General features: G+C 41.2%; 1 protein-coding gene across 1 annotated transcript in view; it reads right to left on the reverse strand.

Annotated features, from left to right (window-relative positions):
• The window catches only part of LOC132819563 (NADPH oxidase 3-like), a 98838-nt gene extending 77006 nt beyond the window's left edge, over positions 1-21832 (reverse strand). Inside the window, exons 1-6 of the mRNA XM_060831132.1 lie at positions 21731-21832; positions 16977-17072; positions 16764-16874; positions 12614-12698; positions 6557-6702; positions 5489-5670 (exon numbers count right to left, since the gene is read on the reverse strand). Of these exons, the coding sequence (XP_060687115.1) occupies positions 5489-5670; positions 6557-6702; positions 12614-12698; positions 16764-16874; positions 16977-17072; positions 21731-21832 (722 nt within the window). The remainder of the gene's footprint in view (positions 1-5488; positions 5671-6556; positions 6703-12613; positions 12699-16763; positions 16875-16976; positions 17073-21730) is intronic.
• Positions 21833-22236: the final 404 nt, after the last annotated feature.

The raw sequence follows: 22236 nt of genomic DNA on the forward strand, positions 1-22236 counted from the left end.
TTTAAATATTTTAATGAGGTTGTGCCTCAGATTTTATTTGTCACTCCAGTTTAACATAAACCAATTGTGTCTTCTGGATTCCTGATAGATCAACAGTTAAAAGGAAGTGCGGATTGTTGTGCTTATCAGTGATGAGAAGCAGGAATACTTCATCCCAGCAATCCAGAAAGCCCGCTGCACTTTGATCAAATCACAAAACACAAAAATTTGCCTTATGATTATTTTTTAACCTAGTTCCACTCCCCCATCTTCTCCCACTGTGCCCTTGCATGTTCTTCCTTTTCAGAAACTATCAAAGTCCCTCTTGATTGTCTCAATTCAAGCTATCTTCACTACCATCTGAGGAAGTGCATTTTAGTTCCTAACCATGAGAAATATCAAAATTCCAATATTTTGTTTGTTTTTTTTCTCTCTGCAAAGACAAAATATATAACTGATTTAGAATCTAAGTATTTATAGATAATTTTAAATGAGTAAAGCATGTTCATGAAATTTTAGAAAATCCTAGCATGTTTAAAATTAAAATTGCAATCCGCTAAACACACTCAGGACACTAGGTTAGACTTGCCACTTCCAGAACTGGGTTCAAATCTACTCATGACTGCCAAATAATTGTCTCCTCTGCATGTGAACTATGCCTTTGTCAACTGAATTTTCATTGCCAATTCCCACAGTGCGTATACTACATATAGTACAAAATGGTGCCATCAATTTGCCTGTCTCACTTAAAAGGCCATACACTAGTTGATGTGAGAAAAAACAGCCAGATCTTCTTGAGGATAACACCACATCGAAGAATGACCCTCCTCACTCTATTTGCCTCAAGTTCTCGACCAGAATTAGAATGCTTATTTGCTCCTGGGCTACACTCTCTGCTGTTATGTTGCCCAACTTATTGGATCCTAAGCCACCAGTCAGAATGACTTCCCGCTAAAATTCCTGTTGAGCAAAAGCAGACTCAAATGCGAGAATCTTCTTAGAGATCCTTCCTCTGCTATTCTGAAAATGCAACAAAATAAAGATCAAATCTGTGCTACTGCTGGGGTCTAACCAGTGATTGAAAAATCATATTGCATTACTTCCTTGATTTTGTACCCTGTCTCAATTTAACCATGTATCCTGTCTGTAGTTTAACAACCTTCTCATCTTGATCTAAGATTTACGTATGTAAAGTCATAGGAAACTCTAATCTTGCATCTCCTTTAAAATGGTGTATTTAGTATATAATGTGACTCTTGAAGATTCCTATTAAATGCATCACACCATACTCTTCTGCATTAAGTTTTATCTGCCCATATCACCATGCCATATGTATCCTCCAGAAATCTGTGGCTACCTTCCTCACTGACACCACATTTCTATTTTGTCATCTGAAAACTTTGAAACTGTGACCTGCATAATTAAGTTCAGGTCAGTAGTATGTCAGAAAGAACAACTGTAACACTGACCCCTGAGGAACTCTATTGCATACTTCCCTCCAATCTGAAAAGCACCTGCTCAGTCTTACTCTCTACTTTCTCTGCCTTAGCATTTTGCATGCAATTTCTGTCCAGTTCTGGCATTACCCTTTTTTAATGCCATGTGCTTCAGTTTTTTCTAACAAATGCATTGTGTGTACTTTATCAAAAACCCTTTGGCAGTCAATGCGGACAACATCATCTACACTATGTTCAGCAACTCCATTATTTTGACAAAAGTGCTTAATCAATTTTGTCAAACACAATTTTCCTTTAACGATCCATAAAGTTTGTCATTTATTAACATTTATTTTTCTTAGCAACCATTAATTAGAAGCTACATTTAATAACACACAAGCCCATGTTTTATGAAGATAAAAATAATTATTTTTTCCTTTTTAATTAGGGGAAAGGGGATCTTGGAGACTTGGAAATGCGTAAGACATTGAAGCATTGAGACAAGGTAACTGTCTCACTAGCCCGAATAAAAGGGTTTCCATTTTAAAACTGCTACCCTGGATTCACAGGTTTGACTGGCAAAGGCTAGGAAGCACCTCGTTTCTTCCAGGGTGGATGTAAACCCCAAGAAGGAGCCTCCACAGAGAATGAAAAGAGGGCTTAATATCTGGAATATAGTACTGAGTAGATAAGAGCAGTGATGAAATAAATTCAGTGACCTCATTCGGATGGACAAAATGAGTGAATGCAGCTGAACATCAAATCTCAGACCTCTAACACTAGTCAGGAACACAACTTGACCCTATGTCTCACTCTTATTCACCACATTCATGACACAAATACACACTCACAATCTCTGCATGCTTCAGCAAGCCTATTACTATTTAATTATGTCAGACATATCATTAAAGCATTCTGACATGCAGACATTGAATTTCTGCCCTCTTTCATGCAGGAAAATGTAATCCTCACTGGGAAACCGACTGACAAAATCAATGAAGGACCAGCACACCTGGATTCCCCTGGTGCTCTGGAAGAGATAGCGAATTGAATTATTAAGCTCAAAGCCATAAAGCCCATGACACCCACTACTGCTGAAGTCTTCATGGATGAATTTGCTGTCTTATGCATCAATTCCATTTATTCTTCATACTCATCTGAAAAAGGCCGTCAATTAGAAACTGCTAATAAAGTGACCATTAGCCAACTCAACTCTTCCCATATGATTTCAAGTTTACAGACAGTCAAAAACTGCTATCTGAGTAGCCACTGCAAACTCATGAAGAAGTATAAATAGATCTTTAACAAGGAAACATCATCATTTGACCTTAAAGTGGCTGCCACCTTTTCAGATATTTGCAAAAGGAATAGTATAAAGGCGACTGCAGATTTGGGAGCTGCATATAGTAAGTTGGAGACATGAGTGGGAAGTATTAGACCGGGGAAAAAGGTCTACTCTGTGCCTACCATTCAATGGGAACTGCCAGAATAGTGGATCATTCACTGAATAGAATTTCTTGTCATGATTACACACCAACTCCACATTGATTAAGAGGTAGCCTTGCAAATGTGATAACTTTCAGATTGATGTAAAGTCTTTGAGTGTCACTCTGACATTGGTGGGCCCAGCGCAAATGGCGGCAAGACAGCGGCGGAGGACATATGCCCAACAGCAAAAATGGTGCCTGAAGAATGGCAATTTTAACATTGGTAGGGTTCAATGTAGGTGGCTGCGAGGCAGTGGCAGAGGGATGGCAGCTTAGGTATCGTTGATGATGAGCCTACTCTGGATTGATGGATTCTGTTTAGGCTATAGCTTCTATTTTTCAATTTACTCTTAAAACTGCACAAAACTACACCTTTTTCCCCTGGTCTAATACTTCCCACTCATGTCTCCAACTTACTATATGCAGCTCCCAAATCTGCAGTCACCTTTATACTATTCCTTTTGCAAATATCTGAATGTGGCAACAGCCAAAAAGCTTTCACTGTATTTTACTGTTTTTCTCACTGTAAAATATACATTATATTACATAATTCATTCATTCATTCATTCAGCTCTATAGTCAATCATGCCCTGTACCATTGGAAAGCCTGATACTTGGCAAGTCTATATGTCCTTTCATTCTGGTGTTTCCACTTCAGGGAGGAATCCACTTTTCTTTTTGGCAAAATAGTTCTTTTAGGGTGGTGCAGTGGTTCAGTGGTTAGCACTGCTGCCTCACAGCACCAGGGTCCCAGGTTTGATTCCAGCCTTGGGTGACCTTCTGTGTGGAGTTTGCACGTTCTCCCCGTTTCTCCGTGGGTTTCCTCCGGGTGCTCTGGTTTCCTCCCACAGTCCAAAGATGTGCAGGTCAGGTGAATTGGCCATGCTAAATTGCCCACAGTGTTAGGTGCATTAGTCAGAGGGAAATGAATCTGGTTGGGTTATTCTTTGGTGTGGACTTGTTGGGCCAAAAGGGCCTATTTCCACATTGTGGGGAATCTAATCTAGACAATATTTCTATGACCTCCTTAATGCTTTTATGTATGACAAATTGAGACACATTGCTCAAGGCACTTGTGCCTACCTGTGGTATTGGATATAAGGGCATTGGTGACTGGGAGGTCTGTTCTTGCCCTACCTTGAGGCATTAGATCATTATGGGAGAGGTGACACAACTTTGTGAAATATAGTCTCCTCAGTTCCCGTAATAGGACTGACTTTCCAGGAAGACAGTTTGCAAGCATTGTTCTCTCTAGTCTGCATGCATGCATAACCACACAGCAACCTAGGGAGTACCCTGCCAGAGGCAAAAAAAGACAATGTATAAGCAGTGACTGTATTAAAATTGCATATATATGGCCATGTAACATGGTACAAATAGGTTGCATGGAATCATTAGAATGACCACTGTGGGTAGAATCTTCTAGGGAGAACCAACATTTCTTCTATTTTCACAGAACTTTCCCTATTTGCCTGCTCCACTGCATGATTGTCACTGCAAGTGACAATACAACTATTGCCTCCACTTATATAAGGCAGTTACTTCCCGCACAATTGGTGGTCAAAGAAGTTCTTAGTGTAAATCAACCTCTGTGTTTGGAGCAATTTTTAAAACTTTAAAGTTTGATCTATACACCAATTTCTATGAAATATTTGACTACCAGGTATTTCATAATGAGCTTTCTCCAAATTAACTATTGTAAAGGAGAAGATCACCGTTGTGTATTATTAATAACAAACTAAACTTAAATATATATAGGAATGTTATTAGAATTTACGACAAACGCAGAACACATTACATTTTCTAAATTGACATTCAGAATGAGATTTTGTTTATAAATTAACTCAGTCCTTCTGATTCACACAAATAGCTTCACATTTTACCCCATCAATTTCTTCATAACTTAAAAGAAACTTTGATTAGATTTTCACTGCGTACTCTCATAACTCCTTTAGGTATACTTCATATATCATAAATAAGGATTTAGAGCTTAAATTTACAGCATGTGCTTTGTTGTTAAAGGTTAATTCATCAAAATGAGATTCAAAATGCAATAAATATCCTTGCAATTTTTATAACTATAAACACCTATTTTTAATTGCTTAAATGTATAATTAGAATGTAAATGGACTCACATCTTGGGCGGCACGGTGGCACAGTGGTTAGCACTGTTGTCTCACAGCACCTGAGACCCGGGTTCAATTCCCGCCTCAGGCGACTGACTGTGTGGAGTTTGCACGTTCTCCCCGTGTCTGCGTGGGTTTCCTCCGGGTGCTCCGGTTTCCTCCCACAGTCCAAAGATGTGCGGGTCAGGTGAATTGGCCATGCTAAATTGCCCGTAGTGTTAGGTAGGGGTAAATGTATGAGTATGGGTGGGTTGCGCTTCGGCGGGTCGGTGTGGACTTGTTGGGCCGAAGGGCCTGTTTCCACACTGTAAATCTAATCTAATCTTTCTCATATGTTCACAATGCTGATGCCACCTGTTTTGTCTGTTGTCAAGGTAAAAATTAATTGCCAGAAATGCTTACCTTTATCACTTCAATATTGCATGAACATCATAAGCTAACAAATAAAAAATATACTTACCCAGACCCATGAATGATGAGACCAATAAAGAATATAATGAAGAGATGGTGAGTGAACCAAAACACTTCATAAAATGACTTCACAATAACCCACGTGGAAGAAGTCACTATCAGAACGAAAGCCACAGTAATAATGATGCCAGTCACTCCAGCTGCACTACTTAATAGCTCTTTCACTGGGTTCTGGAAATACAGACAGTATCATATAAGAAATCATAAATAAGTATTTTCTATTTCAGAATTGAATCATGATGAACATCTCTTATACAAAAATCTATATTAAATCCCATAAATGTAATTTCCTGGATGCCAAGCTCAAAGTAAGGAGTTTGTAAGACTTTGCACAACTTCCTATAAATCTACCTCTAAACCTTACATTTACTTCTGACTTAACTCAAAAAAATGAGGAGCAAATAAGATGTGACTCTACATTTTAATTGATTGTCATATTCGATCATTAATACGACTTCAATTATGAAACATGTTAAGCTTTTATTAAACATATGCAATTTCTCCACACACACAAATAGGAACTTTGTTTCTGCATAAATTCTTGACATTGGGAAGAAATGTGGTAAAATTCAGAAAACTAAACAGCTGCTAAAACCATAAATTTTACAGTGTATTTTAATTTAGTTTTGTTAAAACTAAGCAATTGATATTTGCAAACATATTATTTGAATAATTCAAAGGGCTTTCCATTTTATCAACTAAAGCTAATGATTCCATTCTTTAACCCATTACCTTCATACCTTAGTTTAATCAATTAAGAATCCAGTGTTTGTTTGTAAATCCAGGCTCTTATACAACCAGCTGAACTTAGTAATGCAAAACATAAATCATAATATTAATTAGTCACTTAAACCATTTGAAAGGGTAGATTTAACAAGTATGTACATTTAAATATTGCACAGAAATCTCCAGTTGGATAGCGTGCATTTTATAAACAGTACGTAATGCTCAGATCTGTAAAAGAAAATGAATTATTATGTACATTATTTCAGTTTTTAAACTGACAGCAATTTATAATTTCTCTCCTCTACAGTGGTTGGAATTAGAGCGAACATACCGTGTCATACGTTCTGATGGGGTTGAGGTAGTTTTCACTGGAGTTCTTCCCAATGCTGGAAAGCCTGATCAGTAAGTCTTTGGCAACAGGTGAATAACTTGCGTGGTATCGTTCAATATTGAACAGATGTGCAATTACATGAATAACTAAATGTTAAGACACAAATATTTTATTTTCTACACTTAAGTAGCTTTATTTCATAAAATTAACATATACAATGGTTTGCAAATAGGGGCGGGATTCTACCACCATGTTGGGGGAGTGGTGGGAGGTGGGAAGGCTTGTAAAATGGGGTGAGTAAGTAGTGTGTCTGTCAACTTTCCATTGTCATGTTGTCTTGCCAACACTGGGAGCTGCAGGGTATCACATAGAGCCACATTAATGGTCAAATTAAGCCACTTTAGTGGTCAAATAAGGGCTTCTTCCTGTCTTCACTGTAATTATGTTAATGTTAGGAGGACTCCTCCATCTGGGAGAGTTTGAGATAAGTAATGGAGCCTTCTGGCAGATCCCAAGGGCCCTTTCTTTTCAGGCAATCCTTGGTCCAGAGAGGTGTTCCTGACCAATGGCAGTAATGCTACCTGACCTCATTTTATTCAAAGTTCGTGTGGCCTCAGCACTGTAAAAAAAATGTATATGTAGATATCAGATAATGCCAGCAATGATTTGGCTGTGTTGTCTACTGTGAAAAAAATTCTGCCAATGCCATTGTCAAAGAACAGAGGCTTAGGTTGTGCATCAGTTATGTGCATAATATTTAGAACCTTAGCTTGATTCAATACTTGCAGAACATGGAAAAAATTGGAGAAAGCAAATAAACAAACGGAACTCTGTAGCATTTCCAAAACTCCGGGCTTCATGAAATATAGTAGTTGAAGAAAAGCAAGAAGAAATGGAATCAACAGTAAATGTCTTGCTGGCACAGCTTGTGAGTCAGGAAAAGAATGTATGTTTACTGTAGGTTCAGGGACACTGGGAGCTTGAGACGCAGTAGATGGTTGGCTGTTGGATCAAAGTTTCTGTAGACACATTTGGTGTCTGATCAAAGACACATTGGAGTGGCTGGAAGGTACTGGGGAGTGAGTGACATCAGAGGGGCTGAAGACATGGGATTTTTGGATTCATGCCAAATGGTCAGCAACATATATGTACAAACATGTATAGCATGTATATTTGAGGGGCAGCAGTAATGTTGAGGTTCCAGGTTTGGAGTGGGGATGGGAGGATGATGTCAGTTGACTATATATATTTCTCTGGGCCCCCCACCTCAGCTAGAAAATGTAGTCCAGAAATTTAAAGCATATTCTGTGCTAATGTGTATTATTAATTTATTTACTTATTGTTTGGCTACTGCACCTCCTCCCCTCACCCTATTTTCTGTTCACTTCATGTCGAGGGCTATTGAATTAATACCAACTTATCTAAATATTTTTACAATGAATAAATATATAATATAGTTTAAAGTATAAGAGAAGCCGAGGTTTGGGACAACTGTAATGTCAAAAAGCAGCTTCTTTATTCAAGGTATGTGAACAGAATTATATCCTGGTTTGGAAATTCATGTGATCTGTATTTTCCAAGGCTTTATTGATGTGTGCTAAATGTGGGATTTAGATTTTGGATTGTATCTGGCTTTATCCATGAATTTGGGCAAATTAGGTCCTACTCTGAATTTCATGACATTTTGGCTGTACGTACAGGGAGACAATGTGGGGAGGTATTGACCTAATGGTATCATTAGTTGGCTATTATGCCAGAGACCAACCACAGCAGATGATGGAACTTGGATTCAATTAAAAAGAGTCTAATGATGACTATGAATCAATTATCAAAAAAAACCCATCTGGTTCACTAATGTCCTTGAGGGAAGGAAACGGTCTGGTGTGGAGGTGCCGCTGTTGTACTGGGGTAGACAAAATCAAAATATGAGGCATTGGAAAAGCACAGGTGGTCAGGCAGTATTCGAGGAGCAGGAGAGTCAACGTCTGGGGCATAGGCCTTTCATCAGGAATGTGGTAGGAGGAAGGGGGCTAAGAGATAAATAGGAGGGGAGGTGGTGCTGGGGGAAGCTAATTAGGAAGGCAGTAGGCAGATGCAGGTGGGTGATGGTGATAGATCGGAGGGGAGGGTGGAGTGGATAGGTAGAATGGAAGATGAACAGTTGGGACAATTCAATAGGGTGGTGCCAAGTTGGAGGGTTGGATCTGGGATGATGAGGGGAGCAGGGGAGATGAGGAAACTGGTGAAATCAATGTTAATATTGTGTGGTTGGAGGGTCCCAAAGCGGAAGATGAGATGGTCTTCTTCCAGGCATTGTGTGGCCAGGATTTGGTGGTGGAGGAGGTCCAGGACATTTATGTCCTTGATGGAGTTCAAATGGTTGGCCACAGGGTGGTGGGGTTGATTGGTGTGTGTGTCCCAGAGATGTTCTCTGAAATGTTCCACGAGTTGGTGTCCTATCTTCCCAATGTACACGAGACAACATTGAGAGCAATGGACACAGTAGATAAGTTGGAGGAAAATCTCTGGTGGATGAGGGAGGATCCTGTGGAGCCTTGGATGGAGGTGAGGGGGAGGTATGAGCGCAGGTTTTACACCTTTTGTGGCAGCAAGGGAAGGTGCCGACAGTGGAGGGGCAGTTGGTGGAGGGCGTGGAGGGGTGGTGAGGGGTCATGGACCTAACAAGGGATTCTTGGAGGGAATGGCCTCTATGGAATGCTGATGGGTTTGCTGGTGGTGGGATTTGACTGTAGTTGGTGGAAATAGTGGAAGATTGGTGGAGTGGAAGGTGACGACAAGGGAGGGCTATAGCGTCATGGAGTCATAGAGATGTACAGCATGGAGACAGACCCTTCGATCTAACCTGTCCATGCTGACCACATATCCCAACCCAATCTAGTCCCATCTGCCAGCAAACGGCCAATATCCTTTTTGCAGTTGGAGGGGTGGAGTTCAAGGGCAGAGGTACTGGAGCTGGAGGAGATGTGCTGGAAGGCATTGTTGACTACGTAGGGTGGGAGGAATTGCACTCCTTGAAGTAGGAGAAGGTATAAAACCTTCACTTTCACCTCAATTCAAGGCCCAAACGGATTCTTCCACATCCAGCAGAGATTTTCCTACACAGCTACTGTGTCCATTGCTCTCAATGTGGTCTCCCCTGTATTGGAGAGACAGGATCCAACTCGTGGAATGTTATAGAGAACATCTCTGGGACACACGCACCAAACAACCACACCAACCTGTGGCCAACCACTTTACCTCCCCCCTTCCGTTCCACCAAGGACATGAAAGTCCTCAGCCTCTTCTACTGCCAAATCACAGTCACCCTACACCTGAAGGAAGAACAACTCATCTTCCACCTTGGGACTCTCCAACCACATGGCATCAATGTTGATTTCACCAGTTTCCTCATCTCCCCTCCCCCACCTCACCCCAGATCCAACCCTCCAACTCGGCATTGCCCTCTTGAACTGTCCTACCTGTCCATCTCCCTTCTCACCTATCCGTTCCATCCTCCGCTCCAACCTATCACCATCACCCCCATCTGAATCCATCTATCACCTTCCCAGCTACCTTTCCCCCAAACTCCCCCCTCCTATTTATCTCTCAGCCCCCTTGCCACCACACGCACCTACCCCGCCCCACTCACCCACACTTCTTGATGAAGGGTTATGCCCGAAACACTAACGCTCTTGCTCCTGAGATGCTGCCTGACTTGCTGTGTTTTTCCACTGCCTCATTTTTCGACTCTGATCTCCAGCGTCTGCAGTCCTCACTTTCTCCTGGAGTGGACAAAGTTAAAAATCACATGACACCAGGTTATTGTCCAACAGGTTCGTTTGGAAGTGCACATTTTTGAAGTGCTGCTCCTTCATCAAGTAACAGAACTCTGAAAGCTTGTACTTCCAAATAAACCTGTTGCACTATAACCTGGTGGTTGTGATTTTTAAGTTTATCCTCATGTGGCTTGGTTTTGTTTCATTCCAAACATTTTATTTTAAAAAAATGTTAAAGACCTGGATAGAGTTCAAAGGGGATTTGCTAGAATTATACCAAGAATGAGGAATTTTAGCTACAAGGAAAAATTAGAGAAATTGGGCTAATTCTTCTTGGAGCAGAGAAGATCAAGAGGTGACCTTATTGAAGTGTTGAACAAATTATAAGCAATTTTCACAGGATAAAGAACGATATTCTGCTTCCACCATTTGGTATGTCAGTAACTAGGGTTCACAATTTCAAGACTGTCAGCAAGAGAGCTAGGAGTGATATGAGGAGAGTCTTTTTTTCTCAGAGAGTTGTTAGGACCTGGAATGCATGGCCTGGGAGAATAGTGGAGGCAGATTCCATAGGAGATTTTAAAAGAGAGCTGGATATATGTTTGAAAGTGGTGAATTTAGAGGACTATGGAAATAGGGCTGGAGAATGGGAGTAGCTAGGGAGCTTTTGGGAGCTGGTACAGACACAATGGGTCAAATGGCCTCCTTCTGTACTGTATAGTTCTATGACTTTATTGTTGTACATACAGAAACAAATGATAACTAGTGCATCAATAAATAAATAATTAGAACAATTTGATTTAAAGAGGCAAGTTGGAGGGAATCCTGAAGGACAGGATGTACATGAAAAGGCAAGGATTGATTCGGGATAGTCAACATGGCTTTGTGCATGGGAAATCATGTCTCACTAACTTGATTGAGTTTTTTGAAGAAGTAACGAAGAGGATTGATGAGAGCAGAGCAGTAGAAGTGATCTATATGGACTTCAATAAGGCGTTCGATAAGGTTCCCCATGGGAGACTGGTAAGCAAGGTTAGATCTCATGGAATACAGGGAAAACTAGCCATTTGGACACAGAACTGGCTCAAAGGGAGAAGACAGAGAGTGGTGGTGGAGGGGTTGTTTTTCAGACTGGAGGCCTATGACCAGTGGAGTGCCACAAGGATCAGTGCTGGATTCACTACTTTTCAGCATTTATATAAGTGATTTGGATGTGAGCATAAGAGGTACAGTTAGTAAATTTGCAGATGACACCAAAATTGGAGGTGTAGTGGACAGTGAGGAAGGTTACCTCAGATTATAATGGGATCTCGATCAGATGAGCCAATGGGCTGAGGAGTGGCAGATGGAGTTTAATTTAAATAATTGCGAGGTGCTGCATTTTGGGAAAGCAATCTTAGCAGGACTTATACACTTAATGGTAAGGTCCTAACGAACGTTGCTGAACAAAGAGACTGTGGAGTACAGGTTCATAGCTCCTTGAAAGTAGAAATCGCAGATAGGATAGTGAAGAAGGCGTTTGGTATGCTTTCCTTTATTGGTCAGAGTATTGATTATAGGACTTAGGAGGTCATGTTGCAGCTGTACAGGACATTGGTTAGGCCGCTTTTGGAATATTGCCTGCAATTCTGGTCTCCTTCCTATAGGAAGGACATTGTGAAACTTGAAAGGGTTCAGAGGCAATTTACAAGGATGTTGCCAGGGTTGGAGGATTTGAGTTATAGGGAGAGGTTGAATAGCCTGAGGCTGTTTTCCCTGGACAGTTGAAGGCTGAGGGGTGACCTTATAGAGGTTTATAAAATCATGAGGGGCATGTATAGGGTAAATAGACAAAATCTTTTCCCTGGGGTTGGGAGTCCAGAACTAAACGGCATAGGCTTAGGGTGGAGGGGAAAGATATAAAAGAGACCTACGGGGCAACTTTTTCACGCAGAGGGTGGTGCATTTATGGAACGGGCTGCCAAGGCTGGCTCAATTGCAACATTTAAAAAGCAACTGCATGGATATATGAATTGGAAAGGTTTGGAGGGATATGGCTGGGTGCTGGCAGGTGGGACTAGATTGGATTGGGATATCTGGTTGGCATGAATGAATTGGACCCCTGGGTCTGTTTCCATGCTGTACATCTCTATGACTCTATGACTCTAAGTTGTTTCAGTCTGGGAAATAAGGAACTAAAGGCCTTTAGACTAACCTCTATCAAAGAATGTATCAAAGAACGAAGAAAAATCTTAATAACAGCAAACAGCAACATAATTTTAATAATCAGCAAATATCTCACCTGTATGTAGGATTATCATGTAGGCAACAATCTGATGAAATCTGATGTTTTTATCTAGTTGTTTTCTGATATTGCTTCGACAATACTGGGTTAGGAAAGTATATAAGAACATTTTAGGTATTAGCTAATAAATTTAGTGAAAAGCATGAAGAAGCTAAATAGTTTTAAGTCACCTCATGGATGCAGTGAAATCGTTACCAAGTGATAGAAGTTCAAGATTTTCTTGAAGTTAAGATTCTCTAATAATATAATTCCAACAATCCTGACAAAATGGATAGAATCATCCATTTAGCAGTTAACATCTGGCATTTGTTGTGGAAGTGGGAGTTACTTCCACTTGTGCTGGCATCGTCCTTTCTCACATAGTCAGGTCACATGGGATTCAGGCTGAGTTTGCCAATTGGATGCATAATTGACTTAACAGCAGGAGACAGAGTAATTATGGAGGGTTGCTTTTCAAATGGAGGCCTGTGACCAGCAGTGTTCTGCAAAGTTTGGATCTGGGTCCTCTTTTGTTTGTCATTCACATAATTGATTTAGACGAGAATATAGTTCATAAGCTTGCAGATGACACCTAAACTGGAGGCATAGCAGACAGTGAAGAAGGTTTTCTAAGATACAAAGAGATCAAATAGGTCAAGGGCTGAAAAAAGGCATATGGAGTTCAATTTAGATAACAGCAATGTATTGCATTTTTGGTACAACAAACAAGGATAGGACTTATACAATTAATGATTGGGCCTTCGGTAGTGTTGTAGAACAGAGGGACCAAGGAATGCAGGTACATAATTCTTTGAAGTTTGTGTCACAAAAAGACAGGATGGTTAAAAAGGCATTTGGAACGCTTGCCTTCAGTGTTCAGTCTTTTACGTGTAGGAATTGGGAAGTCATATTGAGGTTGTGCAGGACATTGGTGAGGCCTGTTCTGGAATACTGTGTCCAGTTCTGTACACCCAGTTAGAGGAAGGATATTATCAAGCTGGAGAGGGTTCAGAAGACATTTACCAGGGAGTTGCTAGGTATAGAAGATTTGAGTTGTAAAGAAAGGCTGAATAGGCTGGGACTTTTTAATTGGAGCATAGGAGATTAAGAGGCGACCTGAAAGAAATTTATAAAATAATGAGAGGTATAGGTAGAGTTAATGGTAGTTGTCTTTTCCCAACGGTGGGGGTTTTTAAGACTAGACAGAATATTTTTAAGAGAGAGATTTAAAAAAGATACAAGGGGCAATATTTTTACACAGAGGGTGGTTCGCGTGAGGATTAAATACCTGAGGAAGTGGTGGATGTGGGTATAATTACAACATTTAAAACACATGAATAGAAAAGGTTTGGAGGGATATGGATCAAGAGCAGGCAGGTAAGACTAATTTAGTTTGGAATTATGTTCAGCGTGGACTGGTTGGACCAAAGGATCTGTTTCCATGTTGTATGATTCTATGACTCTATGATTCTATGACAACACGTTACCCTGGCAGGAAGAAAACGGTCAAGCTTATATGGCCAACAGGCAAAAAGTTCTTACCCCAACTAGGACCTTCTGAAGTTGAAGGGCACCTGGGGGCCTTTCTCTGAATGCAAGTGAGGAGGCAACATTCAGGCTCTGTTGGTATTCCCACACATTGACCAAGCAGCTCAAGATGGCTAAGTTCTGGATTAGTGGTGCTGGAAGCATCCAAGGAGCAGCAAAATCGGGCAAAAGCCTTTCATCAGGAATAAAGGCAGTGAGCCTGAAGTTTGGAGAGATAAGCTAGAGGAGGGTGGGGGTGGGGAGAAAGTAGCATGGAGTACAATGGGTGAGTGGGGGAGGGGATGAAGGTGATAGGTCAGGGAGGAGAGAGTGGAGTGAATAGGTGGAAAAGGAGATAGGCAGGCAGGACAAGTCTGGACAAGTCATGGAAACAGTGCTGAGTTGGAAGTTTGAAACTAGGGTGAGGTGGGGAAATGAAGTCCACATTGATGCCCTGGGGTTGAAGTGTTCCGAGGTGAAAGATGAGGCGTTCTTCCTCCAGGCGTCTGGTGGTGAGGGAGCAGCGGTGAAGGAGTCCCAGGACCTCAATGTCCTCGGCAGAGTGGGAGGGGGAGTTGAAATGTTGGGCAATGGGCTGGTGTGGTTGATTGGTGCGGGTGTCCCGGAGATGTTCCCTAAAGCACTCTGCCAGGAGGCACCCAGTCATTAATGATGACACTGACATTTTTTACAAACCCACCGACTCTCACAGCTACCTGGATTACACCTCTTCCCACCCTACCTCTTGCAAAAATGCCATCCCGTATTCCCAATTCCTCCGCCTCCACCGTATCTGCTCCCAAAAGGACCAGTTCCACCACAGAACACACCAGATGGCCTCCTTCTTTAGAGACCGCAATTTCCCTTCCCACGTGGTTAAAGATGCCCTCCAACGCATCTCGTCCACATCCCGCACCACCGTCCTCAGACTCCACCCCTCCAACCATAACAAGGACAGAACGCCCTTGGTACTCACCTTCCACCCTACAAACCTTTGCATAAACCAAATCATCCGCCGACATTTCCACCACCTCTAAAAAGACCCCACCACCAGGGACATATTTCCCTCCCTACTCCTTTCCGCCTTCCGCAAAGACCGTTCCCTCCATGACTACCTGGTCAGGTCCATACCCCCCTACAACCCATCCTCCCATCCTGGCACTTCCCCTGCCACTGCAGGAACTGTAAAACCTGCACCCACACCTCCTCAATCACCTCTATCCAAGACCCTAAAGGAGACTTCCACATCCATCAAAGTTTTACCTGCACATCCACTTATATCATTGCTCCCAATGTGGTCTCCTCTACATTGGGGAGGCTGGGCGCCTCCTAGCAGAACGCTTTAGGGAACATCTCCGGGACAGCCGCACCAATCAATCACACCGCCCCGTGGCCCAACATTTCAACTCCCCCTCCCACTCTGCCGAGGACATGGAAGTTCTGGGCCTCCTTCACCGCCACTCCCTCGCCACTAGATGCCTGGAGGAAGAACACTTCGTCTTCCACCTCGGAACACTTCAACCCCAGGGCATCAATGTGGACTTCAACAGTTTCCTCATTTCCCCTTCCCTCACCTCACCCTAGTTCCAAACTTCCAGCTCAGTACTGTCCCCAGGACTTGTCCAGACTTGTCCTACCTGCTTATCTTCTTTTCCACCTATCCACTCCACCCTCTCCTCCCTGACCTATCACCTTCATCCCCTCCTTCACTCACCCATTGTACTCTATGCTACTTTCTCCCCACCCCCACCTTCCTCTAGCTTATCTCTCCACGCTTCAGGCTCACTGCCTTTATTCTGAAGGGGTTTTGCCCGATTTCGCTGCTCCTTGGATGCTGCCTAAACTGCTGCGCTCTTCCAGCACCACTAATCCAGAATCTGGTTTCCAACATCTGCAGTCATTGTTTTTACCTCAAGATGGCTAGGTCTAGAATCCTGCAGTAATGTCCTTGGGCTGAGATAATTGACTTCTAGCAATCACAATTATCTTTATTATGTTTAGAATTACTCCAAACAATGGAGAGACTTGCTTCCCGTTCTGCTGGGGCTCCTTAATACCATATTATGTTCTTAAGTTAAAGACAGTCACTTTTATCTCATCTTTGAAATTCACTTCATGTTTAACTGAAGCTGAAATGAGGTCAAGAATTGAGTGACATTGCAAAATCCAAACTGAACAGGTTATTGTCTGATGGACCTTTTCTATCACTTTACTGATAATCAAGAATAGAGTGAGTTAGATGTAAATAATCACTATTTAAAAAAGTTATTTGGCTCTCCTTGAAGTCTTGGCTAGAAGTTATCTATCAATTAAAGAACATGGAGATAATTTGGACTTTGAATGATATTTACTACATTTGCTTTTATAAAATGATTGCAACGCTTCAATTCTAAAAGTAATTCAATTGTTTCACAACATGAAAGCTTTTCTACAAAGGCAAGTTCTTTCTTCTTTATTTTTATCATAATTCAACAGCTCATGCAAAATTTCAAATTTCATCTTACCCTCTGATATACCGTAAGGATTTAATATTTCTATCATTACAGATAAATCTAATATATTTGATCCTTTCTGAGTAAAATTATGCGTAACTGTAGCAAAGGGTATAAACCTTAGGGTACTTTGATAAAATTATACGTACATTACACGATCCTCTCAAAAGTGAAATCAGATTTCGACTAACTGGCAGCAGAATCAGGAGACAGTTGAAGTTGAGACACATTGCAGACGCTCTTGACCAAGCCAATGCTGACTGATAGGAGGAATCAGACAAACATCTCTTGCTTACTACTAAAGGTAGATTAATGGTTCAACTAGATTAAACATAGTGAAATAACAATAACATAACACTTACCCCAAGCATTGCTCGGGTATAAATATATGCTTCTTCTTGTTCATACAGGAAGAAAGTATGGAGAAAAAGTAACGCGTTGACTCCCAACCACAACAACTGTAACAAAAGAAGTTTTTATTTCACAAACTAGAAAGTCATGGGCTTTTCATTTTGCAAGTTTGTCTAATTTATTTTAAATGGATTACTGTGGGGTAGCAAATGTTTAAAACATTGCAAAGGAATTTTATTTTAATAATAAATTTTAAATGTGCCCAAGTTAGCAACTAGGTTCATACTTTACTTAATAAACAGATGCAAATTAAAACCTTATGGTGTGAATTTAATGTATAACATGATGTGCAACCTGTAGCTTTTGCTTTTCAATAATTGATCTTGATTTCTCAAAGAATGCAGTTAGTTCTGTTTCTTTGTAAACTTTCCAAAACTTACTTAAACCTATAAAATAGTCAATTAACATTAAAGGTTCAGTGCTAAAGTTAGTTTTATTATTACTTGTAAAAATGAGTTCAAATATAGACATATGTAACTTTACAGGAAGCATATTGATGAATTAACAAGTATTAAACTTACCAATATGATAAACTTTGGACCATCATTCACAAACCAGTTTGCCATTGATCACGTAGAGCTGTGGCTTCAGTCTGTTCTCAGCTCCTTTACAACTGGTGTTCTGTTTTCTACCTACTCATCACTGTCATCTGTTCTTGAGGGGTAGAATTACTGAGGGTGCATTCTGGAAATCACAATTCTCTTTGATGGTCTGGTATTCACATATTTATTAAGATGTAGTACAATATTAAGAATTCCAACATCCCATAGTGTAGGCAATTATTAAAAAAAAGCTCAAGCACTGGATCTCAGTGAGTAAATTGATTTATTTCATCTCATCAGAGGTAAGAATCCTATGTAAGAAGAGGTTGCTCATTCTCAACAGAATTCCTATTGGGTACACTGCCAGATCCATTCAGTCAGCCAAACTGAATAAATAGCTTATGAAGTGAAAAAAATACATTGTGCAGTATGATGTATGTTTCTAGTTTTGCAGTAAATACATGCAACAGAAAATACTGTGTTACACTTGCTCAATTGAGTGTGTTCTTATCTTTGTTGATTATGTTTGTTGATTATATAACCATTTATATTAATATTGCACCATTTATGTAAAACATCTCATGATGCATTATAACAGCTTTACGGGAGTTAGTATGCAACTACAATAAGTTCTTAAGAAGGGTTAAAGAATGTGATCCTTTATTATGAGAGGAATTAAAAACAAGGGATGTTATCTTTCAGTTATACACCGCATTGGTGAGACCATATTCCCAATACTGTGTGTAGTCTTGTCTCCTTATTTAAGGAAGGATGTAAATGTATTGAAGAATGTTCAGAGCATGTTTGCTAGATTGGTAACAAACAAAAATAGAAATTACTGGAGAAACTCTGCAAATCTGGCAGCATCTGTGGAGAGAAAACAGAATTAATGTGTCCAATGAGCTTTCTACAGAACTAGTAACATGTAGAAACCCCAATTGTATCAACTCCTAACTTAACTACATATCCTCACACGCTGCTTCCTCTGAGGACTCCATTCTATTCTCTCCGTTTCTCCATCTCCATTTGTTCTAGTTAAAAGGCATTTGGATAAATATATGGATAGGAAAGTTTAGAAGGATATAGGCCTAAGTGCAGGGAAAAGGGGTTAACGTGGATGGACCTTTTGATCGGCATGGGTCAAAGGGCCTGTATCCATGCTGTAGGACTCTATGATACTACTTCTGCAAAGGGGCCTCAGACATATCCACCTTTTCCTCAGCTGAAGATTCCCCATCACAGGACCTTTAGTTGTTTCCCACACTTCTGCCCTCACCCCTTCTCTTCCCTTCCACAATAATGACAGGGTCCCCTTCATCCTCACATTCCACCTCACCAGCATCTGCCTCCATAGAATCATAAGCTGTGATTTCCGCCACCTTCAGCAAACGTCACCACCAGACTCATATTCCCCTTCCCTTCCTTGACAGAATTCTACAGGAAAAGTTTCCTATGGGACACTGTGGTCTACTACTCCACCACTCCCAATATTCCCACAGCTTGTGCTGCATGGGAAATTGAGACTTCATTTACCAGAAATTACATCAGGCAAGGTCCATAAATACAATAATGGGGCTAACCAGCATTTTGATGCTGGAAAGGTAAATTTCAATTGATAACACCAAATTCTGGAGAACACTGTGGGTCAGATAGGCCTTGTGAAAGTTCTGTGCTATGTTGGAGGCAAACTCCTCCATGCTCCTTGATAGATACAGCAGGCTTCATTACAAGTTATCTTGGATGCCAAAGCAGCAATGGTTTTTGTGTGCATGTTCATCTTACCTATCGTGATGTGGAGGAACCGGTGTTGACTTGGCTCGACAAAGTTAAAAATCACATAACACCACTGCCGCCCTTGAATTCCACCCCTCCAATTGCAACAAAGACAGAAACCCCGGTCCTCGCCTTCAATCCAACTAACCTACAGATACAATGCATCATCCTCCACTATTTCTGCCACTCACAAACAGTCCCCACCACCAGGGATATTTCCCTCCCCACTCTTATCTGCATTCTGCAGAGACCATTCCCTCCACGACTTCTTTGTTAAGTACATGACACCCCACCAACCCACCCTCCACTCCTGGCACCTTCCCCTACCACTGCAGAAGTAGAAAACCTATGCCCACATCTCCCCCCTCACCTCTGTCCAAGGGCCCAAAGGATCCTTCCACATCAGACAAAGGTTTACCTGTTCATTCCACATATGTCATCTACTGTGGTTGTTGCTCTTGATGTGGTCTCCTCTACATAGGGGAGACCAGACACCAACATGTGAAATGTTTCAGAGAACATCTCTGGGACACATATTCTAAACAACCCCACTGCTCTATGGCTGAACACTTTAACTTCCACTCCCACTCCGCCAAGGACATGCAAGTCCTGGGCCTCATCCACCGCCAAACTCTAGCCACCCAACGCATAGAGGAAGAATGCCTCATCTTCTGCCTTGGGACCCTCCAGCCACATGGGATCAATGTAGATTCCACCAGTTTCCTCATTTCTCCTCCCCCCATCTTATTCCATATCCAACCTTCCAACTCGGTACAGCCGTCTTGAACTGTCCTACGTGTCCACCTTCCTTCCCACCTATCCGCTCCACCCTCCCTTCCGACCTATCACCATCACCCTCACCTTCATCTACCTTTCGCATTCCCAGCTACCTTCCCCTCAGCCCCCCACCCTTCCATTTATCTTGCAGCCACCTTTTAAGTCTTTTAAGTCAAATTCTCGAGATAACTTAAGGGTTTTTTTTTAAAAAGGTGATATCTCAGCTCAGACAATGCATTCAGTTACCATGAGGTACCCATCAGGATGGCCTCAGCCGGGACCTTGGGTTCATGTCACACTACAGGTGACCCCACTGCACTATACACTCTCTCATACACACACACACTCTTATATACTCACACATTCATGCAGACCTTCTCTCATACACATGCTCTCTCTCTCTCATACACACAAAGACACACACCCCTCACTCACATCCACGTGCACACCCTCTCAGAGGCTTATACTCCATCACACTCACTTTATGAAGCATGCACACACACAAATGCACATTCACACTCACACGCAAATACATGTGCTCTCTCTCTCTCTCACATGCACATGTACATGCACACACATATAATTCACAATAAGGTGAATTTGTACTGCAGAATTATATTTGCAGATACATTCTATTTTGCTCAAAAAGCACACAATCAGCAGGCAGTCAATCCATATAACATTTTATAAATTCCACTTTGGAAATAGAACCAGTCTGACTGAAGATTGGAATACAGACAGATTCTAACCTCACACCTTTCATTCATTGTCTGAACTGAGATGTCACCTTTTTTTATAAAACCTTAAGTTACCTTGAGAATTTGACTTAAACGAATTTCTGGGATTTATATATTAATGAACCAAAACCTGCAACCCATTCTAAAAGATGAAAGACTCAACAGCAATGTAGGTTTGCTCAACATGTCATTTCAGTTGAATGACACTCTGATCCTTTGCTATAAATTCTGCGTCTTAGAGTCCTGCTCCACAGCTACCTGATGAAGGAGCAGCAGTCCAAAAGCTAGTTCTTCCAAATAAACCTGTTGGATTCTAATCTGGTGTCATGTGATTTTTAACTTTACTTATCCTGTATATTATCCATCAAAATCCTTATCTGAATCCCTTGAAGTTAACTTGTATGTAACATTACCATCCAGGGAGCTTGCACATAAATTGACCTAATCTCCTGAATAACCTTCTGGGTCTTGTTCCATGATTCACTACCTCCAGATCCTGACTCTATGCAACCATCTAAGGCACTTAGGATCAGAATTTGAACTGATGGCTGCGAAGATCAGGTCAAATGCTGGTGCTTCTTGCTCAAAGATATGTCACAGCTTTCATCCATCCGCATGAGTTTGCAGTAGTTGATCAGGTGGTACCTATTTGGCATCTGAAAACGGGAAGTCAAAAGTCGGTAATTGGGGTGAGGAAAAGAGGGTGGAATGGAAAATAAGAAGCCCACTGTTACACATTCTGCATATCAGATGGCTGGATGATGGTGAAGTGGGATTTGATAAGGATCATATAATAGGAACATATTGTCATCCTGAATGCCTTTTGCAACACAGAATCTAACAATCTTTCTGAGCATATAAAGATGCATTACTCACCTTGACCTCCAGTTGAGGTATTTGAAGTTCTGCCACTATTAGCAATCCACAGGATTTTATTTCAACAGCAACTTGTTCCCGATCCTTTCTGAGAGAGTCCATTGAGGGCTCCTTCAGAAAGGTGGCCTCTCCTCATGACAGTTTGTGGGCTATTTATGAGTAACAACCAAAAAAAAGTAGCAATCCAGTTTAACAATCCACTTTGTTGTATGATGATTATAATGAGGTAAACCAAGTGAACCTCATAGAATATGGGTTCCCTGACTGCGGCTATTAATATGGTCCAAATAATCTGGCTGACAGATGAGTACAGGAGTGTCAAGAGGTTCTGTTCACTTTGAGAGCTGACTCTGAGGGAGCTGATCAGTGTGAAAAACTCTCCATGTATTAATAAGGGGTGACTTGGTGACAGGATACCAGCCAATACATTATATTGTCTCTTCTAAGCTTTGTAATTTTCTCCAACTGTATAAATTCTCACACCTTATAATTCCCCTTTTTCTGAC

Source organism: Hemiscyllium ocellatum, chromosome 10 (assembly GCF_020745735.1).
Source record: "Hemiscyllium ocellatum isolate sHemOce1 chromosome 10, sHemOce1.pat.X.cur, whole genome shotgun sequence".
Lineage (NCBI taxonomy): Eukaryota > Metazoa > Chordata > Chondrichthyes > Orectolobiformes > Hemiscylliidae > Hemiscyllium > Hemiscyllium ocellatum.